The sequence below is a fragment of the Cryphonectria parasitica genome (assembly GCF_011745365.1).
Source record: "Cryphonectria parasitica EP155 unplaced genomic scaffold M406scaffold_10, whole genome shotgun sequence".
Taxonomy (NCBI): domain Eukaryota; kingdom Fungi; phylum Ascomycota; class Sordariomycetes; order Diaporthales; family Cryphonectriaceae; genus Cryphonectria; species Cryphonectria parasitica.
Window position 1 is genome coordinate 92,589 of NW_024468918.1, and position 19,296 is coordinate 111,884.

At 52.6% G+C, this 19,296-nt stretch overlaps 4 protein-coding genes across 4 annotated transcripts; 2 read left to right on the plus strand and 2 right to left on the minus strand.

The window, feature by feature from the left end:
• Positions 1 to 4,169: 4,169 nt before the first annotated feature.
• On the minus strand, positions 4,170 to 4,879 carry M406DRAFT_104688 (uncharacterized protein; the record flags this gene model as incomplete). The annotated part of the gene is made up of 1 exon (XM_040915111.1): positions 4,170 to 4,879. The coding sequence occupies exon 1, from the start codon at positions 4,671 to 4,673 to the stop codon at positions 4,308 to 4,310; it is 366 nt and encodes a 121-aa protein (XP_040771118.1). The 5' UTR covers positions 4,674 to 4,879.
• Positions 4,880 to 11,868: 6,989 nt separating this feature from the next.
• Positions 11,869 to 13,343, minus strand: M406DRAFT_343296 (uncharacterized protein; the record flags this gene model as incomplete). Its single annotated transcript, XM_040921857.1, has 3 exons — positions 11,869 to 12,042; positions 12,464 to 12,781; positions 13,056 to 13,343. 3 exons carry the CDS (start codon positions 13,341 to 13,343, stop codon positions 11,869 to 11,871), a joined length of 780 nt encoding a protein of 259 aa, XP_040771119.1.
• A 1,411-nt stretch (positions 13,344 to 14,754) lies between these two features.
• M406DRAFT_269081 (uncharacterized protein) lies at positions 14,755 to 16,005 on the plus strand (the record flags this gene model as incomplete). The annotated part of the gene is made up of 3 exons (XM_040917984.1): positions 14,755 to 14,863; positions 15,026 to 15,212; positions 15,273 to 16,005. The coding sequence occupies 3 exons, from the start codon at positions 14,755 to 14,757 to the stop codon at positions 16,003 to 16,005; spliced, it is 1,029 nt and encodes a 342-aa protein (XP_040771120.1).
• Positions 16,006 to 17,552: 1,547 nt separating this feature from the next.
• On the plus strand, positions 17,553 to 19,028 carry M406DRAFT_269072 (histone acetyltransferase type B subunit 2; the record flags this gene model as incomplete). Its single annotated transcript, XM_040917983.1, has 3 exons — positions 17,553 to 18,175; positions 18,260 to 18,739; positions 18,854 to 19,028. 3 exons carry the CDS (start codon positions 17,553 to 17,555, stop codon positions 19,026 to 19,028), a joined length of 1,278 nt encoding a protein of 425 aa, XP_040771121.1.
• Between the last annotated feature and the right edge of the window lie 268 nt (positions 19,029 to 19,296).

Here is a 19,296-nt window from a genome sequence, read left to right on the forward strand (position 1 = left end):
GCCCATGGCTCAAATTTGCTGACCGACGCACGTTGGGTGTAATGTTGAAACGCGGGAGGATTTTGAGTTACACGTCGTCGGCACGCGATGGCCAGTCGATTTGACTATGCCGCCGAGCAACCAGGTGGCAGCACGGCACTGGATCACGGGCATCCCATCCCATACATGGGAGAGAGAGGGGGGGGGGGGGTGGGAGGGAGCAGACCTTGTCGGAAGGAAGACGAGGGTTCAGGGTCAGGGGTCAGTTATCCGCTGGTCACGAGTGTCATGTGTCCTGATATTGTGCGTGTGCATGTTCTGTTCCTGTTGCCAAGAAAGGAAGGGAGGGGGCCTGGCCATCAAATCATATCACATCCACCTTAGCGAGAGAGAGAAAAGAGAATGAGAGAGAGGCAGAAGTGGGCGGAAGGATTCCTTGATATTGATGCAAGCCCCTGAAAAAGAGCAGGAAAGGATGGATAACACACTTTCCATGGGCGGGTACCACAGGAACATCATTCGTCTATTGTTTGACTATCTGATGCTTCTCAGGGCGGCGCCATCGATGCTCAGACGAGAACCCTCAAAGTGGATTCCCTTCCAGAGAAACGATGGTGCCATAGTGCATAGTCAATAATATGTTGTATCGCCGCCTCTCATCTTCCGCGGACCCCTGGGCTTGTTCTATTGGCCAGACGGGCGAGCGTGCTGGTGTTTCGGGCCCGAGTCGGATCGAGGGTCCCTCTGCTCGAGTTGAGGTCACGTCCGGTGCGGGAACGCCGGAAACACAGGGTACAACTGCCTCAAACAGCACTTGTGCATTTTCTTGAGATAACATACAAGTTCGTAATGGTACCAAAATGACTTGCCATGGTCTGATGATGTATGTGAGTGTGGTTTTTGGGTATGTTTGGGTACTGAAGCCCCAGCACACAGCGCAGGTTGGGGGCGGTGCATTCTCTGGTTGTGTGGCCCTGGTTCGAGAGCACATTCCATCTGTCCACCCTAGGTCTCACCTTCCTTCTCTCTGTATGTGTCTGCATAACACTATGCATGCAATCTAACATCCTCGGTGCTTCCTTCCTACCGTGTACACCTGCCAATCCAGACCACTTACCAAAAAAAAAGATCCTTCACCCAAGTGCCAAGCCTGTAGCTCTCCCCCGCCTCTGCACAACTTCTTCATGGGCTACCACTGCAACTGCACCACGTGGGAAGTTATAGTCGAGAAGGCGTGAATCGACTATAGGTCTTTTTCCGTGGGTGGTGCGGAGCCCTTATTGCAAAGCCCCAACCACCCCTTCCTCTTTTCTCATTTTTTGACTCGTTACCGTGCAGCCAGGACGCACCAGGACACCCCAGAGTCCGTATTTGGGACCAGTCACGGGAGCCCACAGCATCTAGGTCTTCCCGTTACGGCACTTGTGGGAATTCTAATTCATCATTTCCTTTCCCACCTGACTGACTGGACTGGTGGTGGTGACCCTCAAGACTGGACTGGGGAGGTGATGTGGGTGGGGGGAGGCACAAGACCCGGAGACCGCTCTTCCTGTTCCCTTGTGGTGGGTCTGTGGGTTCAGTAAGACCACGGTCAGACAAAAGGACCATGTTCATTCTTCCCTCTCCCACTGTTCACTGGAACAGATCAAGCAGACTTGTCAGTAATTCACACTGTATGTATATTATGACCATGGCATATAAAAAGTAGTACTATGGTACCATGTACAGCAGCTCGTCCTTCCCCCCAGTCTCAGAACAAGGGGGCCATGAGGTCGCAGGGTGGTATCGAAGGAGGAAGGGGACCACAACAGACAGCCTTACCAGATTGCCCACAGAGTACCATGGTATGTACCTCCCTGCCTGTGGCTCTCGCTCTTTCTGTTCTCTTGCCTGCGCATGACGATTGCTGACTGCATCCAAGCAGCAGCAACAGCAGCAGAACCATGACAACACCAGCAACAATCCCAGCAGATTACATCCCTCCCTCCCTCCCTGTCTCTCTCTCTCTCTCTCTCGATATGTGAGAAACAGATCCTTCCTTCAGATTCTGCTGCCGGCATTATCGACTGGGGGTCCCGCTTGTTGGTTGTTTGGGTTGGGTTGGATTGGGCTGCCATTCCTGGCCGAGAAGGGAGGGTTGGTTCTTTGATTGCCTGATCGCCCTGTCGGCCCAAGATGGGCGCAACCCCAAACAAGACACACACACATGCACACATACCATAGTACATCAAGGGAGAGGGGTGGACGTTCTTACTTGTCCCGTGGTACTGTACTATAGTACCTCTCTCAATATCGCCTCGTGCCCTGTCTGCTGACCGCAGATTCCAAAACACGGCCCCCACCGTATCAGTAGCAGTAATCACGGTGGGCAAAGAGGGAGAGAGAGAAGAGAGGGAGAGAGAGAAAAGCGGTGGGTGGCAACTGGTATCAGAGACAAAAGAGTGGGAGGGTGGAAGGGAGATGAGATGAGTTTAGCAAAGCCACGTGGTCCTACGACTGTATCTGCCGGACCAGGGCTCAGCCTTTCGCCTTGGCTTACTTAGTTAACCGCGATGGCCGGTCTACAGGCCCTCCCACCCCCATCGCCCATCCCCTGCCTGCATGCATATATGTGCGTTGTTGTTGTTGGGCCGCGCACCCAATAGAGGCGTCTTCCGCGCGCTTGCGAAAAAGTTTGGGGGCCGCACAAGAATTTCCTGCTTGCTCGGTCAGTCTGTCTTTTGAGCATGTCTGGCGTCTAAAACATCCTAAAGGGTCAGATCTCAGGCATGGTGGCGCTGCCAAGGCGCGTACACGCAACTCTCTGTGTGTACCTGTCCTTCCTTCCCACCTTGCCCCGTTGACATGTACAACCCCCGTCGTCATCATCGCCCGGTGGCCTTTGCCCCCCTGGTTGTTGTCCTTTTTTCTCTCTCTGTGTCTCTTCCCGTACATGCCGGCGCAGATCGACAGTGGTAGAAGGAATAGCCGAGGCGTCTCATATGACCCTCTCTCTCCCGGTCTTTCTCTCTCTCTCTCTCTCTCTCTCTTTGCAAGATGAGAATGTGACACGTTGTTTTGTCCGCGTGGCTAGTGTTGGGGCCGATCTCCATGTGTGTCTGTCTCTTCCCCGATCGTAACAGGCTGCAGGAACAGAAATGAAAGACACGCAACACACACGCACACCGAAAATCTGTAGTATGGTAGTCCTTTTCTCTTTGATGACGCCTTGAGACACGGCATGGTATGTGCACGCATGTGTGGAAGGGAGGGGGGGTGTGACACCACGCGGGAAAGGCCGGGGCGGTCAAAGTTCTGGTACATGACTTGGCCCAACATTTACAAGGGACTTTTTGTTCATTCCCATCTCTTGTCTCCACACATACAGAACAAGATGGGAGGGGGGGAGGGGGGGGAGGGAGAGAGAGAGAGAGAGAGAGAGAGAGAGAGAGAGAGATACCACAAACAAGGATCGAAGGGGCAAAGGTGACGCGTTGGGGGAGGGGGGTATCTGTTTAGAATCGCAGCACGGTATCATGGCATGGCTGAAATCATGCGCTCCCTCCCCTTCTTCCTTCAGTGTACCGTGGTATGTGCAAACCCTGTGTGTGTGTGTGTATTGAGTCAGACAAAAGAGAGAGAGGAGGAGAAAACAAGATGAAGGGTACAGTCGTAATCCTTCCACATACAACCAGGAGGAGCCTATGAGAAAAAGAGTATCCATGGTATTTTTCCATCAGAAATTCGATCTGGGCCCCATCTCGCTACCCACGATCCATCCTTCTCCTCTCTTTCTCACTCTCTCCCCCCCAAAGTTTGTACCACAGTACTTGGGTACGATTCTATGGTACTATGTACAGGCCCCCCCCCCTTGTCTGGTTTGTTGGTTGCTGCTGTTTGTTGTTGGTTCATCTGGTCTATGCCAACCAGTGGGCTGGGTTGGGCTAAGGGCAGAACCTAGGGCACCTCTCTACCGGGCCCTGCGGTGTAAGCCAACGCTACTGCACCTTGACCAAGATCAACCCCAGTGCCCTATTTTTGGAAACCCCCCCCCCCAAAGCACCATAATACTGGTACCACTATAGTGAACCCTGCCCCATAAGTAGGTAGGGTACGACAAGTACTTTACGGCCATAGAAGTACAAGACAACCCCATCGGCCTCGTGCAGTGCCCAATTACCGCGCCTATCCATGTTCTATAACACCTTCTTGCTAAGACACTACTCTTCTTTTTTCCGTTTCCCTTCCGCGCCATGTCTCTCTCTCTCACCCTCCCTTCTTACTCGTCCCTCTTTTTTTTCCCTTTCTATCTCCTTCCCTTTTTTTCCTTTTTTTTTTTTCCTTTTTTTTCACCCTGCTCGATGCAACCTTGCCCCTCCTCCTTTCCCTCCCACCCCAGCATTCCGACATTCCCGCAATCTCGATGACCCAAGCGACTGGGAACCGGACAACCCTGGGAACGCACATGGTTGGTCCGCTGATCTCCAGTCCAGGCTCCCGGATAGCCAGTCTTCCGGGTCTCGGGGGATTTTTTGGTTTGGTTTGTTTTTTTGGGCTTTCTGGAGGCGAGAGAGCCAAAACAGGCTCTCGCGAGAAAGGAAGGCGGCGAGCTTCTCAACAGGGAAATGTTTTGATGCTACACACATTTTTCGACTTCCTGGAATTTTATATCGTAGCACATAAGTGGTTTTTTGGGGCTGGAGGGGTGACAGCATTTCAAAAAGAAAAAAGAGAGAAGGGGGGGGGGGAACAGACAGGTGTCAAAGACGTTCCTGACGGGGTGGGGGAATCAGTAAGCTGATGTCTGACCACTCATGTGGCAAGCCAAGCAGTCAAGTAGTGGTTCTAGCAAAAGTTGCATTGTTTTTTTATTCTACGCCTTGGTCTTCCTGGAAATACCAAAGAGAGGAAAGGAAGGAGGGAAGAGAACAAGAATAGTTACCTCCTTCTCTGTGTGACTGTCTACTTGCCCTTTGTCTCTCGTCCCCTCGATTCCCTAGAGCAAAATAGCCCCGTACCATCCATTACACACGCCCAGGAATTTCCAATACACAAAAGCCATCTATACTGTCAAGCGCTGACAGCCATGGAAGCGGAAAGGGCGCTGGCCCTGAAAATCGGCTTCCTTCTTTTTCCTTCCTTCCTTCCTTCCTTCCTTCCTTCCTTCCTTGCTTTCCTTTTTGCCTTCCCGCCGCTCCCCAGTGCGGCCGCCGCTTATTGGGTTTGGCGTGTGTCTGGGGCTGGTTTTGGGGCCGGCGCCAGATCTCAACCCCGACAAAAACCCTCATCTGCCGAGAAAATTACGAAAGGGAAAATCAAAGAGCTCTCGCATGTGGCGTCGTCGTCCCTTGGAGTCTTGACAAAACTCAACAGAAAAACAAAATGAACAAGAAAAACCACCAAGATTGTGTCACTGATCTACTATAGTCTATTTCATTTCCTCCGGCCACCTTCCCTGTCCCGTGCGCAGATCAACTACTAGACCGGTAGGGAGAAGAAGTAAAGAGAGAGAATGAGAGGGACAGAAATAGTGTGTGCATAAGAGTGAGAAACCAAAAGACCATCGAGGGGAAAGCGGGCGTGAAATGAATGACGGGGTGAGCCCTGGTTCCCCTCGACACCGACAGCATGGCACCCGCGATGGGAGTTGCCGCTCCCGAAAGAAAAAGAGGGGTGGAAGCAGAGCGGGGGTGCGGGATGGGGGGGGGGGGCAACACTTAGGTTGTTGTTTTTGTTTGGCGTGGGCGTTTTTGGCGGGCAAAAGAGGAGGGAAAACAAGGGAGAGGGAAAATGGCTGGAGAAGCGGTGACCGCTGATTTCCAACGCCGTGGGCCCGGCGGCGCCACCATCTGTCTATCTAGCAATCTATCTACTTTGCTTTTGGCAAGAAGAAGGAAAAAAGAAGGCAGATCATCGTGTTAGTTCACAGTAGTTAGTCTGTGTCTCTCTGTCCCCCCTCTCACCCATACACTTCTTGGCCCTTCTTTTTTGGATCCCCCCCCCCCCGAATCTTGCTGCCTTGTCATCCCCGCGCGTGCATATGGACGGGCGCGTGCTGGTCTAGGTCTGCGGCGCTACGTATGTCGATTACGAGGTCATGCAGCACAAGACACCATTCGTCCCGACGCTCTGGGCCTGCGATTCGCATTGTCTCTCTCTCTCTCTCTCCCCCTCTCGCTCTCTGTCTGTAAGGGTTACGTGCATGAAGCATAAGCCCCCCCTCTTTCCCCCGACCGCTTGTGACGGACCAAGGACGAGCCGTGTCTGGGCCGTCACGAGTCTCCTTGCCACCCCGCCTTCTACAGTCTACCTGCTTCTTTATTCTTCTGCCTCTTCTCTTGTCTCTCTCTTCCTTGCTCATCTATTCGGCATCCTTCCCAGAAGCTCTATCTCATCTCCCAGGGTGCTGGGTCTGGTGATCATGGGACCATGTTACCCCTCTTCTCTCTTTCCCCCCCCCCCCTTCTTCTTAGCCTCTGAGCAGGGGGACACACACACACACACACACACACACAGAGAGAGAGAGAGAGAGAGAGAGAGAGAGAGATTTTCCTCCCTACCCTGGGACTTGATTTACCCAGCATGCTTGCTTACCCGTGCTGGTTCGATATTTTTGTGGGCTTTTTTACTTTTAAAGTGGAATCCACTGCAAATCCCCCATCCTATAGCCTTACGTGTGTGTGTAAGTGTGCGTGCGTGTACAGGCCGCTAATGAGGGTAAAACAACGTCCCCCCAAAGTAATCACTGGCGCAAAAAGAAAGAAGGCCGACACCGACAGAGTGGTAGCTTTAACCTTCCCGCCACCCCTGCGAGACAAGGGTTCCTGAATGAAACCCACCCGGCCGCCCGCTCTCCAGCCCGTCCCAGCCCGCCCTGGAATTTTGCCCGTGTCATCATCATCTCCATCATCATCATCATCATCATTTAGTATTGGTAGTAGTAGTAGTAGTAGTAGTGCTGGTGGTGGTAATAGTAGTAGTACTTCGTAGTGGTCCTTGTCTTGTCTCTTGTGTGTCTTGTCTGGGCTTGATCTTGCTAAGAGAGGAGGGGGAAAGGTGAATGTTGATCATGAATGATGTGATTTGGTAGTGTGCTCTTCTTTCTTTTTCCTTAGTGTCCAAGCTTGGGCATTCAAGGCATGCACTCAATTCTTTTGGTGCTACTGTTCGCTGCTTCGTATGGCGGTCAGGCTTGAGCAAGGGAACATGCTTGTTACCGATATATTGTGTACTATAGCCACTGTAGCCAGCCCCCCCCCCCTTCCCTTTCCTTAGCCTACTTCTCAACAGACCAGGTATTGTCTCACTCTACAAAGTCAAGTAGACTTTACCCTATCTGACAATCCATATGCCCTTCGTTTCTTAACGAGATCCACAGTCAGGCTGACCCTATTCTATCCGTAGTGATACAATGTACATGGATTATCTACAAGTATGTATTTTGTCACTATAATACGATGTACCAGATTATACTACTCAATAAACCATGCACGATAGTATCCAAGATCCGAACTTGATTAGTGATTCTCCCCCCCCCCCAAACAACCCCAGGTGCGCACGCAAGTCACGGATCGACCGGAGACATCCTTACGTTGATAATGTCTATCTTAATACTACCGTGACGATTGGTTTGAATCCTTTCCTTCTTTCAAGGCTGAGGCTGTACACGATTCATCTTTTCTCTTTTCTCTTATCTCTCTTCTCACTATTTCCTTTTTTCTTGTTGCCAGGATATCGAGTTGCCTCCCCTTCCCCCCCCCCCCGCCCGGGGCGCCCTTCTTTCTCTTGCCGAGTACATGCACGATTCGCCTAAGCGAGGGAAGCAACCCTGGAGGATCCGGCCATCGCCACAGCCCAGGGTGCTGCAGCGGCACATGGCACATCCGAGATTTGGGGAGAGAAAAAGAAAGATGACCGAACCACACACCATCCACCACCAGCCGGGGGGGGGGGGGTACTTTGGGCTTTTTTCTTGTCTTCTTTTTGGTCTCCATCATGTACAGTTTCTAGTATGTACATTACCCCATGAGAACCAACAACCAACCCAACCCAACCCAACCCAACCCAATCCAACCGCACGAGTGGGGCGTTTTGCCTGGTGGAAATGCATGCACGCGAAGTTTTTTGATCATCATCATCCTGAAAAGGGTTTGTTTGCGAATATGAAAGGGTGAGAGACAGTGATGGAGAGATGTGGAGCAATGTAGAGAGGGACATGGACGGCAGCCTTTTTTCATCTTCTTTTTTTCTTTCTTGCTGTATTGAACGCACATGTACAGTGTTCAGATCAGGTGGGTCGATATGTGTGTGTCTCGCCTGAGACATGCGCCACCAATCTCTGTCTTCTTCTCTTTCTTTTTCTCCTGCCTAATGCGTGTCTCAAAGTTTCAAGCGTATAGTATAGGTACAAGAGTTCCACGGTTGTCGTGTGGTACACACGCCAGTCCATCAAGTCGGCGAGTCGTCAGCAGGACCTCCAGCCCAAGCCAAGCCAAGCCAACATCCCATCCCCAGTCCAGGACGGACAAGGCCATTTGTCGCCGCAAACCCTAAAGTTTTTAGGATGCTTTAGCAACCGAGAAGATGTTGTTGTTATTGTTGTTGGTATCGACACGGGTTTCGGCACTCGTCAGCAGGCTTGTGGCACATTGCAAGTCCCCTTCTCCCCCCCCCCCTTTTTTTTTTCTTCTTCTTCTTTTCCTTGCTTCTTGCCTGGTCTCTACACTATGTATGTACTTTACTTACTCGTGATGATCTGTGCCAAAGCCCCCCCCCCCCTTCTCTCTCTTCTTTCCATGGGTTTCTGTATTGGGAGAGGGGGGGCCGAGGGGGAAAGGGTGTGCTTTGAGAAGGATTCGAAGTAGTGCAGGGGGAGGGGTTGTGCGTTCCCCCAGGCGAGCGAGATCCTGTTCTGTGACTTAGTCTCGTGGAGCAAACTATGGTACCAGTGCGTATACATGACACACGTATGGGGTCATTTTCGGGTTACACAGGGAGGATTCTGTTCTATCCAGGACAAGCGCAGCACCACCTCCTTCCCAGACCCTTCTCGTGACAGACTGGCGACACGGTGGGAGTTATTGTTGATGATGTTTGCTGTTTTTGCTGGTGTGTTCACTACTATCTTGCTATGGTAAGAAAGAAAAAAAAGAAGAAAAAAAGGGAGGGGGGGACCGATACGCGGTGGTCGGTTCCGATAATGCCCCGAATATCTCGTGGCCTGTGTGCAATAGTAGTAATCTGGCTACGATTTGTCCCCCTCTCCTCTTTTTCTTTTCTTTGGTCAAGATGCGTACTGCCATCAAGGGTGGATCAAATGATCTGGACACTTCCACCGGTCCCGCCCGCCTCCCGATGCAAGTATGTACATACACTATGGGCATGTGCTGTTTCCGCCCAGACGACGAGTCGTGCATGTTCAAGCATCGCTATCATTTGTAATGTCGCATCGTCTCCGCCTGAACCCCATCGTCGTCCATGCCGTTTAGGTCTTGTTTCTGTCTGTCCTTTTTTTTTTTTTTTTTTTTTTTTTTTGTTTCTTGCCCTGTCAGCGTCTGGACCCTCTGACTTCGGGGTCCCGACGTGTCACTCAGCGTGGAGACGACTTAGGCATCACAGTATCATCGTAACTACGGTTCTCGGATAACCCCCTTCTTTTTCCCCTTGCCTGTCATGTGGCGTGCGAGAGCCGGCGTGGATCTCGGAGTATGACTGAAACTTTGACGGCGACGATAAAAACAACTATAAAGCAAAAAAGAAAAAGAAAAAAAAAAGGGGGGACAAATGCTGTCCAGAGAGTTGTACCATAGTAGAGAGCTTGTTGTACTGTATCCACTACTGATATGTCTAGGCGGAGGCTTCATCTCCACAAGTACCGCGGAATTGTGACCACACCAACACCTCTTCCCCCCCCCCCCCAAAAAAAGTTCCGTCCAGTCCAGTCCTGTAATGTTGTCCTCAACGACACAATGTATCAATCTCTTGCGCACACCGCCTACGGCCGTGTGCTATTTCCCAACACATACACAGACCGCCAACAGCCCTGGGCGGCAAGGGGAAAAGGTCCTCGCTTCCCCCACGGATATAATCCGCGTCGCGACCACACGAGCGCCCAGGAGCCGGGGAGGGGCGGAAAGAGGGCGGGCGATTGACCAGGGGGGTTATGTGTACATACTGTTTGTAAGGTGAAGAGAAGGCAGAGAGAGAGAGAGAGAGAGACAGAGGCCGCACAGAAGGATTCCTGTGAAGCTTGTAACCCACCAGAGCTCTGGGAGCGGCCGCCAGGATTCCCGCTTACTTGCGCCCAGGTGGGGTGGGGTTTTGTTGGGTGGGGCCCCTGGACTGGCCAGTGAGAGAGAGAGAATATGAGTTGTAGAGCGATGAGCAGAGCAAAGATGAGGTACTGCATGTAGAGAGATGGAGGACAAGGAGGATGAGCGACTTGGACCAACGCCCACCCCCCTGGTTCCGCATTTTGAGCCTCATCGCTTGAGGACCCTCACACAGCGTTCGGGGAGTTTTCGACTCCCTCATTCAGTCCACTCAGTCATTCAATCAGGCATGCAGGCACGCAGTCACTCACTCAGTCACTTACGCACCCACACTGCCCTCCTCAGACATACTCACGCACACTATCCCTCTCTTTCTCTCTCTCTCTCTCTCTCTCTCTCTCTCTCTCTCTCTCTCTCTCACACACACACACACACACAACCTGGCACATCCTGTTGCCAAGTAGGTCAAGGTAAAGTAAGCACGCAGTCAAGAGACACGACGATGCATGTGGCAGCCGCGTCGAAGCAGCCCGCGTGGCCTTGTTATTATTTCTAAGCTTATTTTCTTTCTTTCTTGTGTTGGTTACTGGGTCGGTCGGTCATGCTCTCTTTCCCAGTCGTGCCTTACATGTTGGCTGCAGCGGGAGTGACAATAAGGCAGGCGCATGTGGAAGTGAGTGTGTAAAGTTGTCTGTCTCGACGTCCCCAAGGGTCTGTCTATGCTGTTGGTTTCCTATTCCCCGGCCTGCAGGCTGCAGCATGCCACCTTCCCCAGCCAGTGGCTTCGGCTTCTTGCTTGCAGGTGCCAGCTAGCCTGGCCACGTTGTTCCTTCCCCAAGTGTTCACACACAATCGGATGAACGAGAGACATCTCGAACCACACACACACACACACACACACACACACACACACCCAAAAGAGAGAAGGAATAAAAAGTGTGTGGTGTTGTGTTGTCTGTCTACTTCATGGTACCCTAACACCATCAGCCAGCACCGACAACGCCTCCTCTGCCTCAAACCGGATATGCATCATGATGGTTTGTTGTGAAATCCTATCTATCAATTTTCGCATGGTCTCTCTTCCTTGGTTCAATCCACTCTTTCCACTCACACACCGTCACCACCCACTTCATCCTCCTCGTCTTCCCAAAGGTACCAATGCACATAGCATATAGTACAACATGATAGAAACCATGTACAACATACATGCGTGCGTGACGCTACCACGCGCCCGGACGGATGTTGCTCGTTCCGCTGCACCCGCCCAAGCCAGCCCAGCCCAGCCCGGCCGAGGAATCACCAAAGGGGTCTGGGCAGCGAAACCCGGCCTCACGGCGGGGTCTGGACCCTCGACAAAACTCTCGACTTTCTCGACCCTCCTCTGCCACGTTTGTGCCTGACCCTAACTCCAAGTAACTAACGCCAAACTGTAACTCTATCTCTATCAGATCCGCTGTGGTCCTCCGTTTTCGAGGGCCCAGAACAAGTGACAAGGACTTCAGTTTCGAGTAGTTCACTGCGAGAGCGGGGGGGACCTTTGTTCCAGTCACTCACTGGTCAACTGGCTTAGCAATCCAAAAACCCACCATCAGGTGTCAAAATTGCTTGTCTCTCTTCCTTGGTCTGTGTCTTTCCCCTTTTAGAGATCTTGAACCTCGGTCCTCCACCCCCACCCACCACCTCCCTCCGACAAGACCCTCATGCCGGCAGCCTTGCACACGTGGATGGCCACCTGTCTTACCGCGCGCACTTGTCCCACACTTGCGCCGCCGTTCAGGGCTCCCTTGAGGTGTCCCTTGAGCTGTGGGTTCACCTGTTTTTTTTTGGGGGTTTTTTTTTTGTCAGATAGAGAAAGAAGAAAGAGGGGAAAACAAGGGTCGCGCATTAGTTTCTTGTCTCAGTTGTGCGCGGATACAGACCAATCGCCACCATCCTGTGTGCCAGCAAGTGCTGCACGTGTACATTCCTATCTATGACCCCTATCATTACAGTATAGACAGGAAGGCGGACGGGCTGGGCTGGGCTGGGCTGAGGTGGTGGAGGGAGGAGCTGACTGACGCGCGCGCGAGAGAGAGAGAGAGAGAGAGAGAGAGAGACAGAGAGACGCAAAGAGAGAGAATGAGAGAGAGCAGGAGGAACAGCAAGGAGGAACAGCAAGGAGGAAGAAGCAAGAAACTCCAGCAAACAAAGCCAGCAGAAAGATAAAGTGGGAAAGGAGAAGAAAAACTACTCACATCCTGCGGCACCAACCCCGCAATCATAACATAAGAAGTCTCAACCTCGTCCAGAACCGCCGTCGTGCTCAAAATATACCCATATGTGAGCCGCACCGCCAAACCCAGGTCCTCGGTCCCGCTGTGGTCCAGGGCCGTCATCACCCTGCCTGCCACCTTGCCGTAGCAGGCGTCGAAGAAGCTCTGTCCGCGCCCCAATACCTGGGCCGTGGGTGTGTCGTGCACGTCTTGTCGGCGGTTGGTGGGTGAGGGGCTGTTGGGCTCGTCGGATAGGTGGGTGGGGACGACTTTCTTGAGCTCTTGGAGGGCGTTGATGGTCTGTGGGTTGGGGAGACTGGGTCAGCAGCGGTTTACGCGCCGTGTATGGGCGCGTGGGTGCGTGGGTGGGAGTGGGCCGCTGAGAAGAGGGGGAAGGTGGTCTTGTTGTTGGTGGTGGTGGTGGTGGTGGTGGTGGTGGTGATCCATTCTAAGGACTGGTGACATCGAGTGGACTTGAAGAGGAGGAAGAGCAGGAAGAGCAGGAAAAGGAGCTCGGTCTTCTGTCTGCTTCTTGCGCGCCTCTACTGCTGCGTCGTAGTCATCTCTTACGCACCTTGGGCAAGCCTGCTATGGCAGATGTCTTGAGCAGAGCCTCGCGCATCCGCCGCGCGATCCTCAACTGCTCCTCGTCATCTGGGATGACTGTGCCGTTCTGCTGGCCGGCGTTCCCATGGCCTGCGCCCACGGCATGCGTGTATACAGTCCGAATCTCCTCTGGCCGGTTGAGAACGCAGAGGGCTGTTGCGATGACTAGATACCATACATCATCAGGTAGGTCTGGCTGGGCGCGGAGGGAGTCCAGCAGTTTGGGCGTGACGATGGCAGTTTGGACGGCCGTCATTTTTTCTGTTGCTCAGCAAACCTCCCTTTTTCCTCTCTTCTTCTTTCCTCTCTCTCTCTCTCTATCTCTCTTGCAAGAAGATATTTTTCCGACTCTATTTCTGTCGGTGCGCTTGTTATTTATCGTATCAGCCTTAAAGTCCTTCTTCACCAGGAAATAAACATACAGTCTATTATCTTTTGTAAAGTCCAGACGATATCTCAACCATGCATGTTCTCCCTTTTCTTTTCTTTATTCTTCCCTTTTTTTTTCCCCACAAAGCGACATATTCTATCTATCATCAGAAGAAAAGGAGATGAAATTCACCAGTTCTGCACCCCGAAAAGACCATGATGGATTCCCAATGATCCAGAAAAGAATGGCCCGAAGCCCGAATCCCTCCGTCGATTCCCGACCGCGATCAGTAACCATGGTGGACCCCGGGTCTCCAGATGTGGACTCCGGTTTCGTTTGGCACTGGACAAGAACCCTTAGGGTTTACCTTTGACTATCTCAACCCTAACCCTGTGCAAAAAATGAGATGGAAAGAGGAAAGAGGAAAACCTCCCTCGGGAGGACGCATCCCATTCCAAACCGTGCTTGCTTTGCGTACTCGCTGGGCAGCCTCACCGCAACACACACTCACACGCACTCCCAACTGACTTTTCCACCGCCACTCAACGGACCCCCACACTCACACCGAAATAGACACACACATATGCACTGTCTGTGTGTGTGTGTGTGTGTGTGTGTGTGTGTGTGTGTGCAACCGTGCCTTGCAGGAGAAGGGGAAAAAAAACGCAACTAAAGAAAAAAAAATAGTTTGGGGGCTCCGAATATCTGCATCTCACACACCCAACCGAAGCCTGCTTACTTAACAAAGTGCAGTGCAAGTTACGTATACGGGCGCAACTATCTTGGCGAAGAAAGTATAAGTGTAAGTTTGTGTGTGTGTGTGTGTGTGTGTGTGTTTGCATGTCCAAAAATAGCAGTGTTGACCGTGTGAGGGTCGTCCTCTTTTATCCGTTCTGCCGTTGTTGGTGTTGAGGCTGTGCTGACATACACACTTGCTTAGCAGTGAGGCGAGGTGCTTGCGTTTGAGAACCCCCACGTGTGGGCCTGCGCAGGAGGCCGGCGCTTAGAGACGTCATAATTTTTACTCTTTTTTTTTTTTTTTTACCTTCTTTTTGTACCTTTCACTCTTGATATTTTTGTTTTACTTTGTTTTTGGAAGGGCACACCCCGCCTCATTCTATATTCAGAAGGGACAGGCGTGGGCGGTAAGGAAGGTGTGTGTCACTCTTCTGGTTCGGTGTGTGTTTTGGGAGGGACAGGGGGAAAGAGAAGATCAGAAGTCGGCGGAAACGAGAGAGGAGAAAAAAAGGGATATACTCTTTGCCCCGGAGAGACGAGGAGGAGGTGCGATCCATTGATGTCGCTGGCTCTGAGGTTGACGCCGGCTGGTGAGCCGCTGGAGGACCCAGAGGACTTCTTTGGGGACTCACTTGGGGTGGTCTTTGAGGATGATACCATGAATCTGCGTAGGTGACTGCTAAAGATGATGTTGTATCTTGCATGTGTTGTTCTTGTATACACACGTACACACACATATGTATTGAGATCCTCGAGGGGACAGCCCTTCTCCTCCTCCTCCGCCCTGTTCTGTTTCCATTGTAGATATCCATCTAACATATTCGTTTCAGATGGCGATGCCGACCATGGCCTGCTCTACACGTCCCCTCACCTCCCGAAACCACTTCACATCAGCCTGGCCGACCCTGCAGGCGACGAAGACCGCCAGCTCTTCAGCCACTATCTCTGGAACGCCTCCCTCCTGCTCGCCGAATTTGTCGAGGCCGGCACCCTCATTGCCCAGAAGACCACCTCTTCGTGTTCCTCCTCCTCCTCCTCCTCATCTAATCCACTATCAGCACCACCGACCCTGAAGAGCCCCCTCGGCCCAGCCCTCACAGACTTCGATATCACAGGCCTCACCACCATCGAGCTGGGCGCGGGCACCGCTCTCCCCTCCCTCCTCGCCGCCCTGTATGGCGCAGAACGCGTCGTCATCACGGACTACCCTGCCCCGGCCATCCTCGCTAATCTTCGAGACAATGCCGCGCGCAACCTGCTGCCCGCCCACTCGCCACTCGCCCGCGTCGCAGACTTTGAGGTCGTGGGCCATGCGTGGGGCGACCTTGATTCCTCCTCTTCCTCTTCCTCCTCCTCACCACCAACCACAGCAACAACCCTCACTTCTCTCGCCGCCACCGGCCGCGGCGCCTTCGATAGGGTCTTCATCTGCGACTGCCTCTGGATGCCCTGGCAGCACGATAACCTCCTGCGCTCCGTGGCCTGGTTCCTGCGCGCGGGGAGGGAGGCGCGGTGCTGGTGCGTCGCGGGGTTCCACTCGGGGCGGGCGGCGATGCGGGGGTTTCTGGAGGCCGAGAAGCTGGCAGGGGTGGGCCTGGAGGTCGAGAGGATCTGGGAGCGGGACTGTGATGGGGTCGAGAGGGCGTGGGAATGGGATCGGGGGATTGAGGATCCTGCGGGGCGGAAGAGGTGGCTTGCTTTTGCGGTGTTGAGGAGGATGAGGGTTGGCGATGAAGAGGACGAGAGTGGGGTTTTGGGTGGTGGTGGTGGAGGTGGGGAGGAGGTGGAGGGAGGAGAAGGGGGCCGATGAGGTTGGCCAAAGAGATGGATCATCTCTCTGTGTGTGGGTATGGAGAGGTGGGGTGTTGATGGGCCTTATGAGAGGGAGAGAAGAAGAAGAAAGTTTGGTCTACAGGCTTCTCTCTCTCTCTCTCTCTCTCGCGTGCTCTCTATCTCTCACTTTCCTAAAGGTAAGGCAGAGCACGTCGGTTGGTGCAGGTGGACTGGAGACGAGATCAGATGGATTAGGAGGTATCTAATAGACTCATGCAGGTAAGCAGGCACGCAGGCACGCAGGCACGCAGGCACCAACTCGCTCTCGAACCTGGATGGGTTTATAGAAGCAATCACAAAGTTTCCAACCAAATCCACAATGGCACAGTGGTATATGGCGCCGCACCATTGCGTTTCCTTGTGGTCCCCTGGGCATAGTGTGAGCGGGTGGATGGGGAGGCGTCGGCTTGAACGAAGTCTAGTAGTTCGAGTCAGGCAACACACAACTTTTTTTTCCTTTTTTTTGGTTGTTGGCATTTTTTTTTTTTTTTTTGCTCTTTTCTATCAAACTGAGGGATGTTCCTCAGGCCATGGGCAATAGAGTGAAGCACTTCCTCTGACGGCCCTCGTCTAGCCGCAAGAGGGCCTGATGCCTCCTTTATTGGTATTCTTGTTTCATCTGAGCCTGTCCTCCCCTTCCATCCTTACAGCCACCTTGCTCATACACACAATTCATATCCTCTCTCTGTGCTTCTAAACTATAGCAATATCCAACGAACGAACAATTGTTAGCTAATTAAGTAAAGAAAGATACATTTCGCTTGCAATGTAAACATATGGCCTCTACTGTTTGCAATCCCAATCACACATACAATCTCACCGTGTGACTCTCAATCTTTATGCTGATTTACCATACTTGAGTAGGCATCATCACACGCTTCACAGGCAGGATTGTATTCTACGCGATAAGGCATCTCGTGATACTAGCCCTTATACAAACTGCATCTTGTAAATATTTATGAGAATCCTTCTGTGAAGGCTTGTGTTTTACCACTGTACGATTCAGCACTCACTGCTATTATATAACCTAAGATGACCAAAAAAAGAGTGGTCAAGGTAGACAGTGACGCAACTTTACTTGTGACTTTCCCAATAGCCACGTTGGGTGTGATATATCCTCATTGGGACAGGTGAGAGCTGTTGACGAATTAGATTCACTCGAGGCTTCCAGCTCGAATCGAGACCCGCTTCTTCCCGTTGCTTTCCAAAGCTTGACCCCTGCCAGCATAAATTCTGCCGGCTCTCCCCGCCTTTTTCGCTCTAGCACTCAACGCGTAAAGGCGCGTTCTTTCGGTTTGCGACAAGGGCAAGACGTCGTCTCTTCATTGAACCTTCCTCTCCTCAAGCCGTCTTCCCGACAAGCTCAAACAACAGCAACGTCTCCTGTCGTAACGCAGCCCATCCTTTGACCACCCTCCCCAACTGCCCCCTCTCTCCCAAAATTTACTTTCTATCCAGCTCATCCCAAACCACTTACAGACTGTCTTCCCTTTCCAAATGGCACCCGCTGCCGTTGTCGACGACATGGACGTCGATGTTGAGCACGATCAGGATGTCGAGCAGGAGGAGAAGGTCATCAATGAGGAGTACAAGACGTGGAAGAAAAATAGTCCCTTTCTCTACGACATGATTCTGAGCACCGCTCTGGAGTGGCCCACCCTGACCACACAGTGGTTCCCCGACGTCAAAGAGCCTGAGGGCAAAAACTATCGCGTCCATCGTTTGCTTCTCGGCACCCACACTGCCCCGGGTGCCAACAACTACCTCCAGATTGCAGAGGTCGAGATCCCCAAGTCCATCGAGCCGAACGCGAACAATTATGATGAGGACCGCGGTGAGATTGGCGGCTACGGCCAGGAGGCCGCTGCGATACGGATGAACATTGTTCAAAAGATCGACCACCCCGGCGAGGTCAACAAGGCCCGCTACCAACCCCAGAATCCCGACATGATCGCCACCCTGTGTATCGACGGCAGGATCCTCATCTACAACCGGACCAAGCACAGCTCCATTCCCACCGTGGCCGGCAACGTCAACCCTGATGTCGAGCTGCTCGGCCACGAGAAGGAGGGCTTCGGCCTGAGCTGGAGCCCGCACGAGGATGGCTGGCTGGTCTCTGGAAGTGAGGATACGACCGTCCGCCTCTGGTAAGTGGTTTCAGACCGGTGACGGGGCGTTCTCCGGCAGACCTCTTGTACGCGCCGCTGCTGACTGTTCTTTCTGCTGTCCAGGGACCTGAAGACTATGAACGGAAAACAGGTCACGCCCTCGCGGACCTTCACGCATCACCACCAGGTTGTCAACGACGTCCAGTACCACCCCGTTGCGAAGCACTTCATCGGTACCGTCTCCGACGATTTGACCCTACAGATCATCGACACCCGCCAGTCTGACGACACCCGATCCGCCCTCGTGGTCAAGGGAGGCCACAGCGACGCGCTCAATGCGCTGGCCTTCAACCCCGGTTCCGAGTTCCTGATCGCCACCGCCTCTGCCGACAAGACCATCGGCATTTGGGACATAAGGAACGCTAAGGAGAAGGTCCACACCCTGGAAGGCCACAATGATGCTGTCACCTCGCTATCGTGGCACCCGCAGGAGGTTGGCATACTCGGCAGCGGAAGTTACGACCGGCGTGTTATCTTCTGGGATCTGACCCGAATAGGCGAGGAGCAGACTCCTGAGGACGCCGAAGACGGTCCTCCAGAGTTGTAAGTTGACTGGCCCCGACCCCCCCCCCCCTTTTTTTTCTTTTTTTTTCTTCTTTTCTTTCTTGTTTTTTTGCCACCATCCATACTTCTTACAATTTACTAAACAAAACACAGGTTATTCATGCATGGTGGTCACACTAACCACCTGGCTGATTTCAGCTGGAACCCTAATGAGCCTTGGCTTGTTGCCAGTGCTGCTGAGGACAATGTCCTGCAAATCTGGAAGCCTGCTGAGTCTATTGTTGGCCATGATAATGCTGAGATGCCTCTGGATGAGCTGGATCGGTAGTCCCATCCCCCATCAGAGGCAACAGCATCAGCAGGGTCCTTCGGATGATGATATGGCGCTATCATAGCTTGTCAATGCCTATGGTAGCAGTGCATGCATGATAAGGAGTTGGGCACAGGGATAGACAGGATGGTGGCATTGGATGCAGCATGCCCTGCATGCCATCATGTCTATGGAGCTTCTGGGAACTTGCGTGCAGGTCAAGCTCTGGATCTCTAGTGAAGGAAAATGGAGAAGTGATAGGTTGGCGTTGGTATAGGATTAGTCT